General features: G+C 37.1%; 1 protein-coding gene and 1 non-coding gene across 2 annotated transcripts; both read left to right on the top strand.

Moving 5' to 3' along the window:
- Positions 1-7,671: 7,671 nt before the first annotated feature.
- On the top strand, positions 7,672-7,743 carry TRNAP-UGG (transfer RNA proline (anticodon UGG)). Its single transcript has one exon. It is a non-coding gene; the product is annotated as a tRNA-Pro (tRNA).
- A 2,171-nt stretch (positions 7,744-9,914) lies between these two features.
- On the top strand, positions 9,915-11,375 carry LOC142621995 (uncharacterized). Its single transcript, XM_075795396.1, has 3 exons — positions 9,915-10,198; positions 10,425-10,689; positions 10,956-11,375. The coding sequence occupies exons 1-3, from the start codon at positions 10,069-10,071 to the stop codon at positions 11,179-11,181; spliced, it is 621 nt and encodes a 206-aa protein (XP_075651511.1). The 5' UTR covers positions 9,915-10,068; the 3' UTR covers positions 11,182-11,375.
- Positions 11,376-18,743: the final 7,368 nt, after the last annotated feature.

Genomic DNA, 18,743 nt, shown 5'->3' on the forward strand with positions numbered 1-18,743 from the left:
TATAGGGTATTCATGGAAATATGAATACAACCTATACCAGTGCTTTTGAAAGCGCTAGCATAGGCAGTATCTATTCTAGCATTCTCAAAAGCGCTGGTATAGGTCCTCAATGAATATAATTAAAAAGGCTTATACCAGCGCTTTTAAAACGCCACAATAGGCTCTACCTATGCTAGCGCTTTGAGAACTGCTGGTATAGGGCATAACTAGGAGTGTGCAAACCATCACCGGAGCCAACAACACCGATCGACATCGACACTCCCGCACCGCCATTGGCACCAACTAACGAATCCGATGCCGGTGATCGGAACGCGAACGGAGCTCCGATGTCGGTGCGGTGAGGACATCGAAGACGCAAAGCACGCACCGAGTAGAGCCGAACCGAACCGATACAAACAGAAATAGGGAAATATTTTCAGATCAGGGATACGGCGTCGTTTAGGTGTATATCTATTTTAAATTTTTTTACTAAAACGTCGTCGTATTGGGTTATTATAAAATATAAAAAAAAACACACAAAACGACACTGTTTTATGTAGGTTTTTAGACATACCTTACTATAAATTCATTCTATTCACACCTGGGGACCCTTAACTCTCTCTCTCTCGCTCTCGCCATTCGCCTTTAGCCTCTCGCGGTCTCGCCAGCCTGAGTCACGCCTCGCAACAGCAACAACAGCTCACCGCAGGCCCGCGACAAACCACGGTAAGCCATCAGCCCCTTTCTTTTGGTTTTAATGGAAACGGAGTGAGAGAGATTGTGTTTGTAGTTGTAGCCTTGTAGGTTCTAAGATTAGACGAAGGCGTGTGTGTGAGTTGTTGTTGTTCAGTAGGGAAGTTGTGAGTTAGAGAATCTGCCATTAACGTTTGTACAAAGCAGAGAATGTTGCTTTGAGATTCTGAGAAGAGACTAGAGAGTGTGTTCTCTTTTGGAATTTGGATATTGGATAAGAAGTGGGGACTATACTTTATATGATTCCTCTTGGCTGGACACACATTGAGTTTGGTTAATTTATATGATACCATGCAATTAATTTATTTAGTTAGTTTTTAATTAATTAATTTAGTTAGTTTTTAGTTATTTATTTATTTAGTCAGTTTAGTTATATTATACCATGTAGTTTTATAATGCTCTCTTGCTTAATGCTTATAACTAATGCTTGTCAGTTATAATGTTTGTCAATTTAGTTGTTATCAATTTCTCAGCATTTATTTGTCACAGTCTACTAAGTAGTAAGCACTAACGTTTTTTTTTTCTTCAGCATTTTAATTTTTGAGGGAGACGAGATTTAGAGAGTTCACGCTTTCAATCATTCACCGAGAGGTAATCACTAAACACTCACTACATTCAACATTATGATTTTAAATTTTTAGTACTTAGTAACAACTACTTTAAGTTTATATATAATTACATATAAAATTAGCTTTTATTTTATATTTATTCAACATAAATATAAAATAAAAGCTAATTCTCTAGTTCTGAATTGTTGTTAATATTAGTGACATGAATTGTTGAGTAATGATTAATGATTGTTAGTCTGTTATTGCTATTATTGAATCTGATTGTGACATTCATTGATTGAGAGTGAGCTATTTGATACTGCATTTGCTGGAAAAATTATAATCTGATATTGTTGTAAAAACTTTGTTTTTTTGTTGGTTGAATTTTTTTTATTAGATGGATGTCGATGCTCCACCTGGATTTGTTGCACTTGGGGACCCTAACCCACCTCCTTCTAGTCTTGGTAATGCTAATCCTAACCCACTTGAACCTACAGCACCAATTGTTCTTGGTGCATCACTTCCCCAACTATCACCTAAATAAGGTGGTAAGGACCCGTCTATAGTATGGCAACACTTCATTAAGTTGGCTGCTTTTGATCCCAAAAATCCTAAGTCTCAATGCAAGTATTGTAAAAATCAATATAAATGTCATGGTAAGAAAAATGGTACTTCGAGCATGTTGCAACACATGAAGGTGTGTAAGAAGTGGCATTTTTCCCGTGATGATAAGCAAAAAACTTTGTCTTTTCAAGCAAAGAGAGAAGGGGAAAGTGGTTTAAATGTGTTAGTGGTTGCAAACTATAGTGAAGAGAGGACAAGGATGATCATCATTGATGAATTGCCTTTTAAATTTGTGGAGCGTCAAGGCTTTCAAGAATATATGGAAATAGTTGAGCCTAGGTTTCCTATTCCCATCGCACTACCATTGCAAGGGCTTGTATGAAAATTTATTCTAGTGAGGTGGATATTTTGAGAGGGGCTTTTGTTGGGCAATGAGTTTGTGTGACAACGGATACTTGGACATCCATACAAAACTTGAACTACATGGTAGTCACTGCACACTTCATTGATGGGGATTGGACTTACCAAAAGAAAATCTTGAACTTTTGCCCTATAGCTAATCACAAAGGGGACACCATAGGTAGAGCGATTGAGTCATGTTTGTTGAAGTGGGGTATAGACCGATTGTTTACAATCACTGCGGACAATGCTAGTTCTAATGATGTGGCAATAGATTATATGAAGAAGTAAACAAAAGAAAGAGATAGTAGCATATTGGGTGGTGAGTTCATGCATATGCGTTGTTGTACACATATCTTGAATTTGATACTGCAAAGTGGGTTGAAGTCCATTTATAAATCAATTGCCAAAGTTAGGAATGCGGTGCGATATGTGAGAGCCTTTCCCGCAAGGTTTGAGAAGTTTCAAGAATGTGTTGAAAATGAGAAAATCAAAGCCAAATGCTTGTTGTCCCTTGGTGTGCCAACAAGGTGGAATTCCGCTTATCTCATGATAAATTGTGCTTTGAAATTTGTGAGAGTATTTGATAGGTTGGAAAAGGAGGATGGGCATTACAAACTTTATTTTTGTGAATCAGATGGGAATGGGAAAAAGCCCATTGGTCCTCCTAACTATTTTGATTGGGAAAATGTTAAGACCTTCATGAAATTTTTGGCATATTTTATGAGGCTACACTTAGATTTTCTAGGTCCTTGTTTGTCACTTCTAATACATACTTCCATGAGCTAATTAGTATTGAAGATCAATTGCAACAGTTGTGTAATGTTGATGGGGATCCACTTTTGAAGAGTATGGCGGTAGAGATGAAAAAAAAATGATAAGTATTGAGGAAGTATGGATAATATCAATTTGATGCTTTTTGTTGCTGTTGTTCTTGACCCAAGGTATAGATTGAAGTATGTAAAGTTTTAATTTAGAGAGTGGTATGGAAAGGACAAAGGGGATGCGATGAGCTCTAAGATTCGGGATGCATTGAAGAGGTTGTATGTGGAGAGAGTAGGTCAAAATGGAGTTTCGAGTTCTAGTAGTAGTGGTGCTTCATTGTCTAGGGACTTCAGGCCAAGTGTTGGCAATGCTTCATTGTCTAATTGCATTAAAAGTTATAATAATAGGTTTAAGCAACACTTAGCGGACGAGGACAATGTGGAAAGCAAATTTGAGTTGGATAAGTATTTGTTGGAATCTTCTGAGGACCCTGATGTGGAAGATTTTGACATCTTAATGTGGTGGAAAATGAATTCTTCTAGATATCCCTTCCCAAATTGCCCGTAATGTGTTGGCTATTCATGTCTCTATAGTTGCATCCGAGTCTGCTTTTAGTACGAGGGGACGTGTTTTGGATTTGTTCCGTAGTTCACTATCTCCTAATACAGTTGAAGCACTTATTTGTACTCAAAATTGGTTGAAGGATGCAAAGAAAAAAAGACCAATAAAGCTTCGGGAGTGCATGGATAATGTGGAGGATATGGATGGTTTTGAGATTGAAACTGGTAAATATATGTCCATTTTGTTTGTTGTATATATCAATTTTTTATTTATTTGCTCAATGCTTACCAATCATTTTATTTTGAATGAGATTGTAGAAATTGCATCGGTTTGCCCAATGCCTATGGAGGAGGATCCAAGCACCATTGTGTTGGATGATGATGAGTGATGTACTGCTCTCTGCTTGGAGTTAGTTAGTAGTTAGTATTATGTAAATATACTTGCTATAATCATTTGTTTGTGTTAATTATAAATATTCTATTGTTCATAAACGTTTTATTGTTATTAACACGTGTTTGTTTTGTTTTGTTTAGAATTTTGTAAGAGTTCTAGAATGATGCATAGCGCACAGACTTACTGGACAAAGGGCTTACAATAATTAGCATTCTTTTGCCTATATGCTAATTATATCTATACATGTTATTGGTAGTGGACTTTTCACTAATGGTAGTTATTTAGGTATTCATCGGTGGGATTATTATTGGGGATAAAAGCAATTAGCATTCTTTTGTCTAAATGCTAATTTAATTTGTATATTTTTCTTTTGGCATTTGTGGACAGTGACAAATGATTCTGTAATACGTTGTTAAGTGGATACATTAACAATTATTGTTATTGACACTGACACACACAGTGACACTAATGATATTATATGCTACATGATAGTATTTTGGGAGTTGAACTCTTATTGAGGCAATTTCAAAATATTTTTGCATGGTGAATGAAATGAAAAAATTTGGATCATTATGTGAATAGATTTTTTGCACAAATTTTGGAATATGCTTTTGTGTGTTGGCTAGATATACAAAAATATTATTTGGCATTTCTACTTTTTTTTTAATGACTTTTCTTTTGCTTCTATTTTATGTTTGACTAGGTTGGAACAAGTTTCTTGAACAGGTTGATATATTGATATTGGGCTTGAAAGCCCAATTTTTTTATTATTAAAAAAATAGTTTTTTTTAATATATCAAACCGACTAAACCGCACCGCAAAAAACCGCACTGCTATAGGTCAGAAAACCAACCCTAGGCAGTGTGCATCGGTTCCAATTATGAAAAAACTGATCTCTATTGGTTCGGTAATAAAGTTGGAAAAAAAACCACCCCTACCGAACCGCACACACCCCTAGGCATAGCAGCCTTGCCTACACCCATACCCTATTCCAGCGGTTTTTAAAGTGCTCCAATAGGGCCTTTTTTAAAAAAAATTATAGCACTTGAATACATATTTTTCAATACATATTTTATAGCACTTGTAATGAACCACAATTCATATTTTCCAATAGCAAATACAATACCACATTGAACCAACAAACTAAATATATTTACTTATAATTATTTACAATAGCAAATACAATAACACAATACCAACAAACTATTTACACAAATATGGCACAAAAATGAGCTAAATTCACAGGTATTTCAATATACTTTCAACTAAATACATCAGATTATACTTTTATTACACGTAATTTTCACTCAAATTTCAAAGCCGAATATAAGGCAATAATTCCTTGTATCTAATGATTTAACTAAGCTCAATGTTCATGATCTACAACACTGATTATGACAATGCATTTAATGAATAATACAAAATACATCAGGTTGACAATTACACTTTCAACTAATACTTTACATGATACATCCAAAAAAACAACAGGGAAAAGATAAAATGGTATAACTTTCAAATATACTAATACCAACGAAAAATAAACATGAACAAAATGTTACTAAATACATCTCAATAAACAATCTTAATCAGCTAATAACAAGAAACACTCTTCATATAAAAATAATATGCTACTTCATGTTCACCTATGAAATGTATAAAAGATATAGCCTACTTCAGGTATAATTCACCATAAACTCATAGCACAAAATCAAGAAGAAACAAGATCAAGAAGAAAAAGAGAAGAAAACATACCAATAACAAAATCAAACCATAATGATATATTCACAGCCAACTTATGTACAGCTTTTAAAGTATCACTTTTCCTAATTATACTTAGACTTTTACACTACTTATTTTATAAAACTAAACTCATCCAAACAAACTCAAGATAAACTTTACATAAATTAGGATCACTTGAAGAATCTATGAACCCATAAAATGAATCATGTATCGGCTACTTTCATGCAAATAATATCCTGCATGTGACTAAAGGTGCTTTTTTAGCCTAAAGGCCCTAAACACATGTTACTTTAATGATTTCTAAAAGGGTTTGTCTTATTTAGCAAGTTCCCTAGCTGCCCCAATTTGGCCTAGAGGGTTCAACTAATCAGATGTAGTCAACGAATTTCCTAAATCACAACTAAACCAACTCATCCCATTATCCAAACTAAAACAATTATGTAGCTTACCATCTATTTAGCAACATAGTAGCTAAAAGCTTAAATCCCATAAACGAAATTGGACCTTAGGGACTTGCTATAAAGGCTTTTCATCAAACCTTACATCAACAACACAGTTTTCTTATTGAGATCAGGTGCAATATTTAGGTATTGCAACTAATGCAATGCCAATGAACAATTGAGATTGAAAATTACAAAAAGTAGTTTTTAATCTCAATTGTTAAATAAAAAATTAAAGTTAAAAAGTTAAAAATGTAAAAATATTTATGCAGAAAGTAGTGTAATTGCATGGTCATCTAATCTCAATCCCTGTCTTCTCTCTTAACCACCGTAAGAGTTGTAGAAATCATGGTCTTTCTCTTTCTCTGACTTGACAACTCAAAAGTATAGTATTGTGAATTTTGGACGTTGCTCTCATTTATTTTTCACATTTCTTGAATTTGAGGAGTCCCATTTTATTTAGCATTTTCACAAGGCACATATTAATCCTTCTATTTTTAGAAACATTTTATCGAGAATTGAAAAAGTTATTAATATTTTTTAAATTTTCAAGAGAATATTTTTAAAAGTGATTTATTATTGTGTGTCTTTAGGGCACACATTAGCAAAAATTTTTTCACAAATAGACCCCGAGAAGAGAAAGAAAAGAAGAGAGAATTACCGAAAAAGGTATTACTGTCATGAAAAGGGGGCGACACAATCAAAGAAAAATGAGTTTGTGGTCAGGAAATTTGATGGTGGCAGTGAAAATTGATGGCTACACAAAGACAAATTTGCCAAAATTTATTCTTTAAAAAGTCTGGTGTCACCTGTGGGCACAACTCACTTATATGGTAAACTGTATTTTCTAGGTGAGTTGTAGATAGTAGATAGGTGATAATAGGTTTGTATAGAGACATTCATTCATCAACCACAACTCATCACATGAACGAATTGTAGTAGTACTAGTTGTGACACAATAATCTTTGTTCTTCATACTTATTGAACATTGGACTTTTTCCTTGTCAGTCCTCTTCAACTTGTCTTTTACAATTTCTCAATCACACCTCATAAGAAATGTATCTCTATTTCAAAAACGAAGAAAATATTCATATAAAAAAAAAAAAAATTTTAAGACTAATATTTATAAACTTGTTCATTTTTATTCTTATTGAGTTAATAAATATTTATTAATTCTTATATAAACTTATACCTCAATTTACGTGAGAAAAGTTCTACATCTGATTTTAACATCCAAATTCACTTAAAAAAAAAATTGTAACATCCAATAATTTCCCATCTCATTACCTCCAAAAAGAAAAATCCAAGAATGTCATTAACGTGGCTTGGGTATCAATAATATTCTGCCTGTACAGACCACAATGATGTTGCTTTGGAATGAGAGCAGTCAGGGTATTTTTGTTTCCCCAAGACATCTTCAGATTTGCTCGTTTCCCCATCAGCTCATTTCTTTTCGCAACGGATGCTGTATATGAACAGCCCATCTAATTGTTGTCAGGTAAATTTAAAATCAATACATGCATGCATCAGGGCATTTGGTCTAGTGGTATGATTCTCGCTTTGGGTGCGAGAGGTCCCGAGTTCGATTCTCGGAATGCCCCCAATTATGCTGTGATTGTTTTTGAAATTACACACTTTAGTGGTTATTAATCATTAATTAAATCCATCATCCATCTGATTTTAACCTTTTTCTCAATCAAGCTCTCGAAGACTTAGAATACGTTTGGATCCGGCGTTTAGCTGCGTCCACGTTTTTTTTCTTTTTCTAACGCGTGTTTATTACTGTTCATTGGCCATAAACAGTGATTTTAGGCTAATGAACAGTAACTTTTGAGATGAACAGTATTTTTTACCTCTTTAAAAATTATTTTACTACAGTATTTTCAGTTTTCAGTTTTTAATTTTCAGCAATAAGTTCTATCCAAACGGACCTTTAAATACAAATATACAATGATGGTCCAGTTTCAATTTGTTTGCTTGTAATTCAAAGAGTCAGATCACAGTTCCCACCATTATATTATTCAACAATATAATTAAAACATCTTCTCGTTTTCTTCATAAAAACTTTAATCCTGCACCACCAGTGAGCATTTAGCCATATATTATTATATTTGTTGTATAGCAACGTTTTCTAATGATGGTCCAGGTCTATCCCATCATTTTGACGTTACCTCCAACGTAATGCCTGTTTAAGCATGAAACACTATGGCCAATCAATATGTTTGCGATGTTGGATCAACTTTGACTGATTGAAATGAACCCATTGTAGTCTCAAGAAAAAGTAATGAACCCATTATCCATCAAATTTTTTTTTTTAATTCTTTGAATAATGCTCATAAAGTTACAAACTTATAATTAGGTTGAGAATTTGTATTTGAATAGATTTGGATTTTTTAATTTAATAGATTTGAAATTAAAGTATTTCAAATTCACCACCGCACACTTAGTGCGATAGTCACTCTACAGGTATAAGTGCTTGTGGGGTGTGGAGGGCAAAGGCCGGGGTTCAAGTCTCTAGGAGGGAGCTTCACACATATATACATTTAGATTAGGCTAGACTAGAAATTCTATCTTGTAAAAAAAAAAGTATTTCAAATTCATTAATTTTAGAAATTATTTCAAATTCAAGCATTTAAAAGATTTAAAATTCTTAATGGATTTGTCAAATTCAAATCCTTGACATTTTTTAAACTTCCCAAACTAATTATTTGAATTTTAATCACTCAAATTTAAATCTAAATACTCAAATTATATCATCCAAACACACCATTAGTTAATTACTTAAACCTTCTCGCACCTTTCCCTGATTGAATAGGACACCTCAACTCTAATTATCCATTACATAATTTACATTAGACTTTTAGACACACATTAAAAAAAAAAAAAAGCATCAACTACGACAGATTCCAACACGCCAAACTGCTAGAAATTGCAGCCACAAAAAGCCCCAAGCAAAGGCTAACAGGCAACAGCAACATCTACTATGACAACGCCAAAATTACACACCACACCTAAACAACTAGCAACAAGAGCGGCGACACAAACACATCAAAACTGCCTAAACACAAAAATGAATTTAACTACAATCTATGTCTCTTTCCGTGGTGAAAATATTCTTTTCCTTTCTAGTTCCTACTAGGGAAAAAAAATTGATGCCTACACATCCTATGCACATTATTTCTCTAAACTTGTTAATTTTCCCCTCATTGACTTCCTTGCCAAACAAAACCCCCAAAATACACTTGGCTTATCAATTAAGAAAACAATCCTAACTCAACTCACTAATTAGATTAATAATTCAATGGTCAAACCTATTTTTAGTGAAATCAATGAGTTTGGATTGTTATTACCGTGCACCCTTGATGCACCATTGGTGCGGTGATCACTTCACAAGTATAAAATATCAATATTTGTGGGAGTGTGGGAGCCAAAGACCGAGACTCTAGTTTCTAGAAGGGAGTTTCACACACATATACACTTTAGATTAGACTAGACTAGAAATTTTATTTTGTATAAAAATAAAAAAAAAATAAAAAAAATTTGGATTTTTTGGTTAGGTTGATGTAGATAATTAAGACACACAGATCAAACGGTCCAGATCAATATTGAAGATTGCAAACAAAATGAAAGTGGACCCACAGGTGTCATGTAGCAGCGATACCAGTAGCAACGTGTTGTTTAATCCAAAACGGTAGATGCTTGAGAATATGCTCCCCATATTATATACCATCAACATCTTTTAACCAAAACCCCAATTGGATAAGCCACAGGCCACTCCTTTCGAGCCCACGTCCGGTTGTATATAAACTCTCACTCATTTAAAAAACTCCTATCAATATCGCATTCCCTCTCAAAACCAAACACACCGCCAACTCCTCCTTAATTAGCTTTTAATCTCTCTCTCTACCTCTAAAGCCTTTTCAACCATGACTTCTCCATTAAAACTCTCCCCATCTGATCAAGAACACCTTATCGATAAGCTCCAAGTTTTCAAGATCCATGGTCCAAATAAACGTGGCCGTAAGGTCCTTTGCATAATCGGAAAGCTCTTCCCAGGTAATAAGAAACCTCATCGTCAATTAATTGGGTTCTTTGCCTGAATTAGAATTACTTTTTTTTTTTTTTGGGTTTAAGAGTGTGTTTGTATAAGCTGAAAACTGTGTATTGAGTTTAAGACGAGTGATCGAAAAAAAGTTAGGCTCTTTTAAACTCCCAAAACATCTAAACAAACGGACCCTAGATTAGGTTTCTTGATTGTGTTCCCTTTGTGATTTTATTTCAGCTCAGCTAGTGAGTACTGCGGTCTTGAACCAGTATTTGGAGGAGAAAATTTTCTCCAACTTAAAGGACAAGCCATTCTCAGTGGTGTATGTGAACACGGGTGTACAAAGAAACGAAAACTTCCCTGGAATCTCGACCCTACGATCAATATACGATGCTATTCCGATCAACGTTAGAGATAATCTCGAGGCTGTTTACTTTGTACACCCAGGTCTACAGTCCCGTCTCTTCCTTGCCACTTTTGGTCGTTTCATTTTCATTGGAGGGTAAGAATAAAAGATTCTCTTCTAAAGTCAATAAATATGGCCCATTTTTATTCTTTTCATGTCACTGACAAAAATGAAAGAAAAAAAAAAAAGCTTTCACTTTGCTAAGCTTTTGAATGCTGTGCATTAATAATTATGTTTCCATATCCACGCGTTTTGTTTTTGTTTTTAGTTATTTAATTAAGGGTTGGTGTGGAAGGCCTGTAGCTTTAGCGTGCTGAACGGTTCAATGAATAGTTTTGACTTTGAGTTGTGTGCAAAAACAGGATGTACAGGAAGCTTCAATACGTGAACAGGGTTGAGTTTCTGTGGAACCATGTGAGGAGGAATGAGATTGAGTTTGAGATACCAGAATTTGTGTTTGATCATGATGAAGAGCTGGAGCACCGTCCGATGATGGAGTATGGGTTAGAGAGCGATCATCGTAGAGCCTACGGTACACCCTCGGTGGACTCTGCAGTGTCCATGTATTCCATGAGGTGTATTGCATGAAGCATGCAATGAATGGTGTTCGTGTTGAACAAGGGTGTGTGTTGTGAATAATGCCTCTCGTTTTTTCTTTGGGTTTGGTTTTGCTTGATTTAGGAGACTTTGGGGGAGTTTGTCATGTTGTACAAAGTGCCGTGTAAGTAAAAGGAAGGTTCAAAAACATACGTTAATACAAAAAGAGTGAAAATTAATGACTTTCTTCTTTGGGTGGAAAATTTAATTATGGTTCCTCAGCCTCAGCCACTTCAATGACATACTTGTTTTGAGGAATCAGAGCGCAAAAACTTTTTAGTAAAGACCTAACTTATGTACTAGTACTAAATTAATGGTTATCTCAATGAGCGACCTCTCAATTCATATCCCCGGGCAGCCTTAACCACAACCTCAAAAATAAAAGAGAAAAAAGAATGGTAGTCAAACAAAACGATGTAAGAAGAAAAAATGTCTAAGCAACCTCTCAAGTCTCTCTCTCTCTCTCTCTCTCTCTCCTTCTTCTTCTTCTTCTTATTGTTTTAAAACTAAGGAGATAAGAAGAGAATATTGCTATCTTACTCGTTTCATTTGTTAGGATTTAAAAAAAAAAAAAATTAAGACGAGAATGAGAAGGAATGATAAATGAAAATTATATACCTTTCAACTGGTTAAATTTAAATAAATAAACATTGATGGGACTGACGAAATCAACTACTGATGAGACTAAGGCATCTGATGGGACTGACGAGATCAACTACAGACGAGACTAAGATATCTGATGGGACTGACGAGATTAACTGCCGATGAGACTAAAGGCATTTGATGGGACTGACGAGACTACTCTCTGAGACGAGCTTAAACAAGTATACACATCACTGACGAGGATAGCAGGATCATTCAATGCCACCAATAATACCCTGGACGGTTACAGAACCAGCTGGACGAACCGTTGAAGGCATATTAAAACTCCATTACTCAGCAAGAAGCGTTACTAAAAGAGGCATTAAAGCCACAATAACTGCCACAACGGCTAGAATCTAAAACAACATATATAAAGCCCACGCATTGCCAACAGAAGGTACGAACACAGTTACAAGATATCCCTAATCATTCTTATAGTCTATTATTATAAACTCCCTTGTACTAACTTTGGCATCGGAGACGTTGTGGCAGGCACCACACCGGTGACCATTCTGGAGAATTTCTTCTTCCGCCGCGACACAAGCAGACCTCTAGTCCCGTCTGGACGACCTCACTACGACTGACAAACTCGTGATTCATCAGTCTGGTCCCGTCTGGACGACCTCACTACAACTGATGAACCCGTGTTTCATCAGTTTGGCGCCGTCTGTGGGAACGACGTTCTCGTACTACGATCCGAAAGCGCAGTTCCTACCAACTTCAATATCCAGATGGAGTCCAACCAAGACTCAGCAGCCTTGGCTCAGCAAGTTCAAGCTCTTGCGCCCACTGTGGAAGAGCTCACCAGGCAGAATCAGGAGATGAGACAACAGCTTCAGCATAAGGAGAATCGGTCTAGAGTTGTCCAGGAGGATGAAGGAGACAGTCATGGGAGAAGCAATCGACGAAGGACCACTACTCCAGACGAACAAAATTCTGATCTTCTTCAAGAGATGAGGAAAGAGATGGACGAACTGAGAAATGCTATTAAGGAGAAGACAGATCAGAGCCTAGATAGAATGGTCAGGGCAACAGATTCTCCTTTCTCCGTGGTAGTCTTGGAACGACCAATGCGGGCGAAGTTTCGGTTGCCTCAGCTTGAGCATTTTGACGGGCTTAAGGACCCCCAAGATCACCTTAATACCTTCAAGACGACATTAGGCCTCCAACAGCCCCCTTATGAAATAATGTGTTGTTCCTTCCCTACCACACTTAAGGGAGCTGCAAGAGAGTGGTTCATAAAGTTGCCAACCTCATCCATTGATAGCTTCGAACAGTTGAGTAGCGCCTTTTTGCGCCATTTCGTCGGAGGGCAACGTCCTAAGAGACCAGCGGACCACCTACTCACTGTTAAGCAACGGGAGAAAGAAACCTTGCGGTCATACGTAAAACGCTTTACCCGAGAAACCCTAGAAGTGGACGACGCTGATGACAAAGTACAGCTGACAACCTTTAAAGCAGGGCTGAAGTCTAGAGAGTTTGTGGTGTCGCTGGCAAAAAATCCACCTAAGACGATGGCAGAAATGCTCTTAAATGCGCAAAAATACATGAATGCTAAGGATGCGCTAGCCGCCATTAAAGATATGGAGAAAACAGAAGAAAAGGGAAAGAGGGAGGACGAACGTAAAGGACGAAAGAGGGAGCGTCCAGATCGTCGGTTTACTGACGAAGACAAAAGATCATTGAAAATGGCTAGGTAATAAGATTCCGCCTTGACGGATGTACATTACTGACGAAGCCAAAAGATCATCGAAAATGGCTAGGTAATAAGATTCCGCCTTGACGGATGTACATTACTGACGAAGCCAAAAGATCATAAATAATGGCTAGGTAATAAGATTCCGCCTTGACGGATGTACATTACTGACGAAGCCAAAAGATCATAAATAATGGCTAGGTAATAAGATTCCACATTGACGGATGTACATTACCGACGAAGCCAAAAGATCATCGAGAATGGCTAGGTAATAAGATTCCGCCTTGACGGATGTACATTACCGACGAAGTAAGTAATAAGATTCCGCTTAGACGGATGTACATTACTGACGAAGCCTCGTAATAAGATTCCGCATTGACGGATGTACATTACCGACGAAGTAAGTAGTAAGATTCCGCCTAGACGGATGTACAATATTGACGAAGCCTCGTGATAAGATTCCGCCTAGATGGATGTACACTACTGACGTAGCCAAAAAATTATTAAAAAAAAAAAAAAAAACCCTTTCATCTTCTATGGTTGTCATGGAACATCATGACGACCACAAAATCCGGGGGCATCTGATGGGACTGACGAAATCAACTATTGACGAGACTAAGGCATCTGATGGGACTGACGAGATCAACTACAGACGAGACTAAGGCATCTGATGGGACTGACGAGATTAACTGCCGACGAGACTAAAGGCATCTGATGGGACTGACGAGACTACTCTCTGAGACGAGCTTAAACAAGTATACACGTCACTGACGAGGATAGCAGAATCATTCAATGCCACCAATAATACCCTGGACGGTTACAGAACCAGCTGGACGAACCGTTGAAGGCATATTAAAACCCCATTACTCAGCAAGAAGCGTTACTAAAAGAGGCATTAAAGCCACAATAACTGCCACAACGGCTAGAATCTAGAACAACATATATAAAGCCCACGCATTGCCAACAGAAGGTACGAACACATTTACAAGATATCCCTAATCATTCTTATAGTCTATTATTATAAACTCCCTTGTACTAACTTTGGCATCGGAGACGTTGTGGCAGGCACCACACCGGTGACCATTCTGGAGAATTTCTTCTTCCCCCGCGACACAAGCAGACCTCTAGTCCCGTCTGGACGACCTCACTACGACTGACGAACTCGTGATTCATCAGTCTGGTCCCGTCTGGACGACCTCACTACAACTGACGAACCCGTGTTTCATCAAACATAATAATAAGAGAGATCATTATCTAATACTTATCTAAGTGAAATTCACTTCAAAAATACATATAAAAATAAACAAAAAATAAAAGAATGATAAACAAAAGTAAAAAAAATGATAACTATACCATTTCAATAATAAGTAAGAAAGTGTTTAAACACCTCAATCTCATACCATCTTTTAATAACTAAAGAAATTTATGAGCATACCAAAAGTCATTGGGCAAACACTAATTATTATTTCACAATCCGAAATAAGAAATGTTTTACACAATGTTTATATTTTTACACTACATAATTACATTCTACATACGATATTAAAGAGTATGAATATTGTTCATCGTAAAACGATGATAACTCTAGAGAAAATGTTTGATATTTCTAGAATCCACAACAATTATCCTTGACTTTTAAGCATTGTTGTTGTCGTAATCCCACCAAGTCATTTTTAAATAGAAAATATTATCAATTTAATTGTAAAAATTCATACAAATTGATGTAATGATACACATGATTTTTATCACATAAGCAAGATAACAAATAAATTTTATATCTACTTTTTTATTTTGTGTATACAAGTTTTGTTTGAGAGAAAGTTTTAATATATGACGTCCACTCCTAATGATAGTTCTTTATCATTAGATTAAGACACAAATCAGTTTTTTTGTGTAGGCGGAGATTGAATCACAAATCTCTTATACAACCATCAGAGATTTTACTAGTTGAGCTAATTGGAACCCACATTTTGTGTATACAAGTTAACAAATCAGTTTGTTAAACTTATGTAATAATATTTGTTGTAGTAGACATATTGTCATTGTTTTTAAACACCTAAAAAAAAAACTCAATTCTTAAAGTTTCCAATTTTAAAATTCAAAGTTAGGTGTTCAAAGTGTAAGTTTCTCAAAAAACCCCACCGAATTGCACTAAGGAAGGGTAGTCGACAAGCCATACTAGGGTTAGTTTTATTGTTCTCGATGTAGTGCGACTTGGTCAATGCAAGTAAAAGACAACAAGAACGATGACAAACTGAGAGAGAGAGAGAGAGAGAGAGAGAGAGAGAGAGTATCACAAACCACATTTTTCACTATGTAAATTTTTAATTATTTGATTACTAAAATAACATCATTTTGCATAGGTTTGTTTTATGTCTCACAATATTTTACAATCCCACATGTATGAGTCACACATGTTGAGAGGCTAGTCTCTTAAGATACCCCCTCCAAATCATGAGTTATGTTTATTGTTTGGGTCAACATTTATTGGAGTTGTGATCAATGAGGAGGTTAATCCAAGTGAAAGGTTGTTGATGCCATTTTTTGGCAAAAGAGTCCAATGGCAGAAGAAGCCCAACAATATGAGAAATGTAAAAAAAAAAGAAAAAGAAAATAGCAAAGTAAAGACCACTAAGCCCAAGCGGCAGGAATAATGGTCCACAAGCCCTTAAAATAACAACGTGGTTCCATAGAAAGCAAACGGGCCAAGGAATCCTCGAAGAATGAAGTAGTAAGCCCATGTAAATTATAAGAAACAGAAAAAAGAAAAAAAAAAAGGGAAAATGGCAAAAAGGGACTGGAGGGGCCCAAAGAAAGGAATTGGTAAGTGGGATTGATTCAAAGGCCAATAAACCCAAAAGTAAAGGATGTGGTAATAGGGCCAGGGAACTACAAAGGATTTAGCAAAAACCCATGAGAATGTGAGAAGTAGGAAAAAATGAAATGAACCAAGGACGCCCAAAGAATGAAACAAGTCGAGAATGCCTAAAAAATGAAACGGGCCAAGAACACCCAAGGAATAAAATGACCCGGGGAAGGCCAAGATATTGTGTGAATTGATCTAGCAGAAATGTTAGGCAGTAGAACCTAAGGAAGACTTCATATATGTGAAACTGGCATGGTAGGTACTTCAGCCCGCAAGCCCAGAAGTAATAAGGTAAATAAAGCTGAATGATATCATAGCAAGAACAAAGCAGTGGTGTGACAGAAGCACCAGTTAGCCCACAGACAAGGGATGAAAGGAGACATGAGCCGAATTAAAGAAGAGAAAGCCCACACCTAAGCAATGTCCAGCCCGACGAAAGGATGCGTTGTAGAGAATGAAGACCTAATGACTCATCCACACTGCAAGAGTTAAACCAGCCCTAGAGCATGCAACGAATTCAGACAAACCTGTAGGCAACGACAAATGCATAAGCGCCAAAAAAACAATGGACTCATATGGAAATGGAGCACACACACAAGGCTCAAGCACCACCTGCTTGTATCCAGCCAATACAGGGGAAGTGGACCATGGGTCAAAGGTAAGAGAATGTATGATCTAGTGATGGAGAGAAGGGGAGCCTATTTTGGGGTTCCCGCTCAATTTCTTTTGGGGAAATGTCCTATTAGGATGATATTACACCCAAAAGAGGCAAACATAAGTTGGAATCACTAGGTGCTTATTATAGAGGTTGGTAAGAGAGAAACTCAGCTCTTATCTGGATGGGAGTGCCAAAGGAAGTAAGAAAAAAAAACAAAACTACTTTTGTATTGGAATGAGGCATGGTGCGGCCACCACAGGGTAGTGATGATGGCTAGGCAGCCGGTAGACCAGTGGGCAGTCCTGGAAGGACACCCACAATAGGCCAAAAGTAGTTGAGGGGTAAAAATGGTAAATCATGTCACAGTAGGCAATATAAAAGGCCATAAATGTGCACAGTAAAAAAACAATAGGGGAATAGCAGAGGGGTATAAGGAATAACAACGAAAAAGAAAGAACACAAAAGAAAACAATTTCCTGCCAGGGCTCTTACTTGGGCACAAGATGACCTAGGGTATGTTTCAGTTAGGCCAGTCCCGACTCTCCTATCCCAGAATCATTGGGCTGGTGTACAATAGGAGCAATCCAGCCCAAGACAGAAAAATGGTAAATCGTGTCACAGCAAACAGTATAAAAGGCCATAGATGTGCACAGTAAAAAAACAACAGGGGAATAGCAGAGGGGTATAAGGAATAACAACGGAAAAGAAAGAACACAAAAGAAAACAATTTCCTGCCAAGGCTTTGATTTGGGCACAAGCTGACCTAGGGTGTGTTTCAGTTAGGCCATTCCTGACTCTTCTACCCCAGAATCATTGGGTTGTAGTACAACAGGAGCAATCCAACCCAAGACACAAAAAGGCCCACCACATTTAAATTGGCGACTCCACTGAGGAGTTGGGAAAAAGACAAGAAAAACAGATAAAAGCCTCGCAAGTTATGCCCTCAAGATCAAAGACGACACGAAACATGAGTGTCGTGCCTCGCAGGTAGAGTCAAGGCTAGCCATGCCTCACCTGCACCAGCCCAACCAGGCAGAAGGTGTTAACAGAGCGGGAGCTGGGAAAAAACAGATAAAACCCTCGTAATTTATGCTCCCAAGATCAAAGACAACATGAAATATGAGTGTCATGCTCTCGCAGGCAGAGTCAAGGCCAGCCATGCCTTACCTGCACCAGCCTAACTAGGCAAAAGGTGTTAACGGACCGAGAGTTGGACTGCATCAGTAATAAAGAGTTCCCGCTGATAATACCAACATTTTTATTGAGATGCTGCAATTTGTGCAGCATTCCCAACAGCAACTAATAGAAGAGATTTTCTAGAAAAAGGCAGACAAGATGAAAGAGAAAGGAAGCTAGCATGACCTGGAGAATGCGATAAACAAAGAAGAAACCCCTGTAGGGGGTGGCCCACAGAATACGGAGCCGTGTGTCATTACCATGGCCAAAGTTGCAGCACTTCTAGAGCAGGAAAGGGCCAAAGCACCCAAGGAAAGATTCCATGCACAAAGGCCTCCTTATCCGCTGAGAATACTTAACAAGCCATATCTTGAGAGATATGAACCACAGACTTTTGCGTAATATAATGGCAGAAGGGAAGTGCTATCGAACATGTGAGTAAGTTTATTGACACCCTCGGTCCTTAGGCAGCAAACGAGAACTTATGTTTTAAGGAGTTCTCAAAATCCCTATGT

Source organism: Castanea sativa, chromosome 1 (assembly GCF_040712315.1).
Source record: "Castanea sativa cultivar Marrone di Chiusa Pesio chromosome 1, ASM4071231v1".
NCBI classification, from domain to species: Eukaryota; Viridiplantae; Streptophyta; class Magnoliopsida; order Fagales; family Fagaceae; genus Castanea; species Castanea sativa.

Bases quoted from the DNA above. Each gene is read 5' to 3' on its own strand.
- LOC142621995 (XM_075795396.1), top strand. From the start codon at position 10,069: ATGACTTCTCCATTAAAACTCTCCCCATCTGATCAAGAACACCTTATC. The intron at 10,199-10,424 runs GTAATAAGAAAC...ATTTTATTTCAG, and splicing joins AATCGGAAAGCTCTTCCCAG to CTCAGCTAGTGAGTACTGCG. The intron at 10,690-10,955 runs GTAAGAATAAAA...GTGCAAAAACAG, and splicing joins CGTTTCATTTTCATTGGAGG to GATGTACAGGAAGCTTCAAT.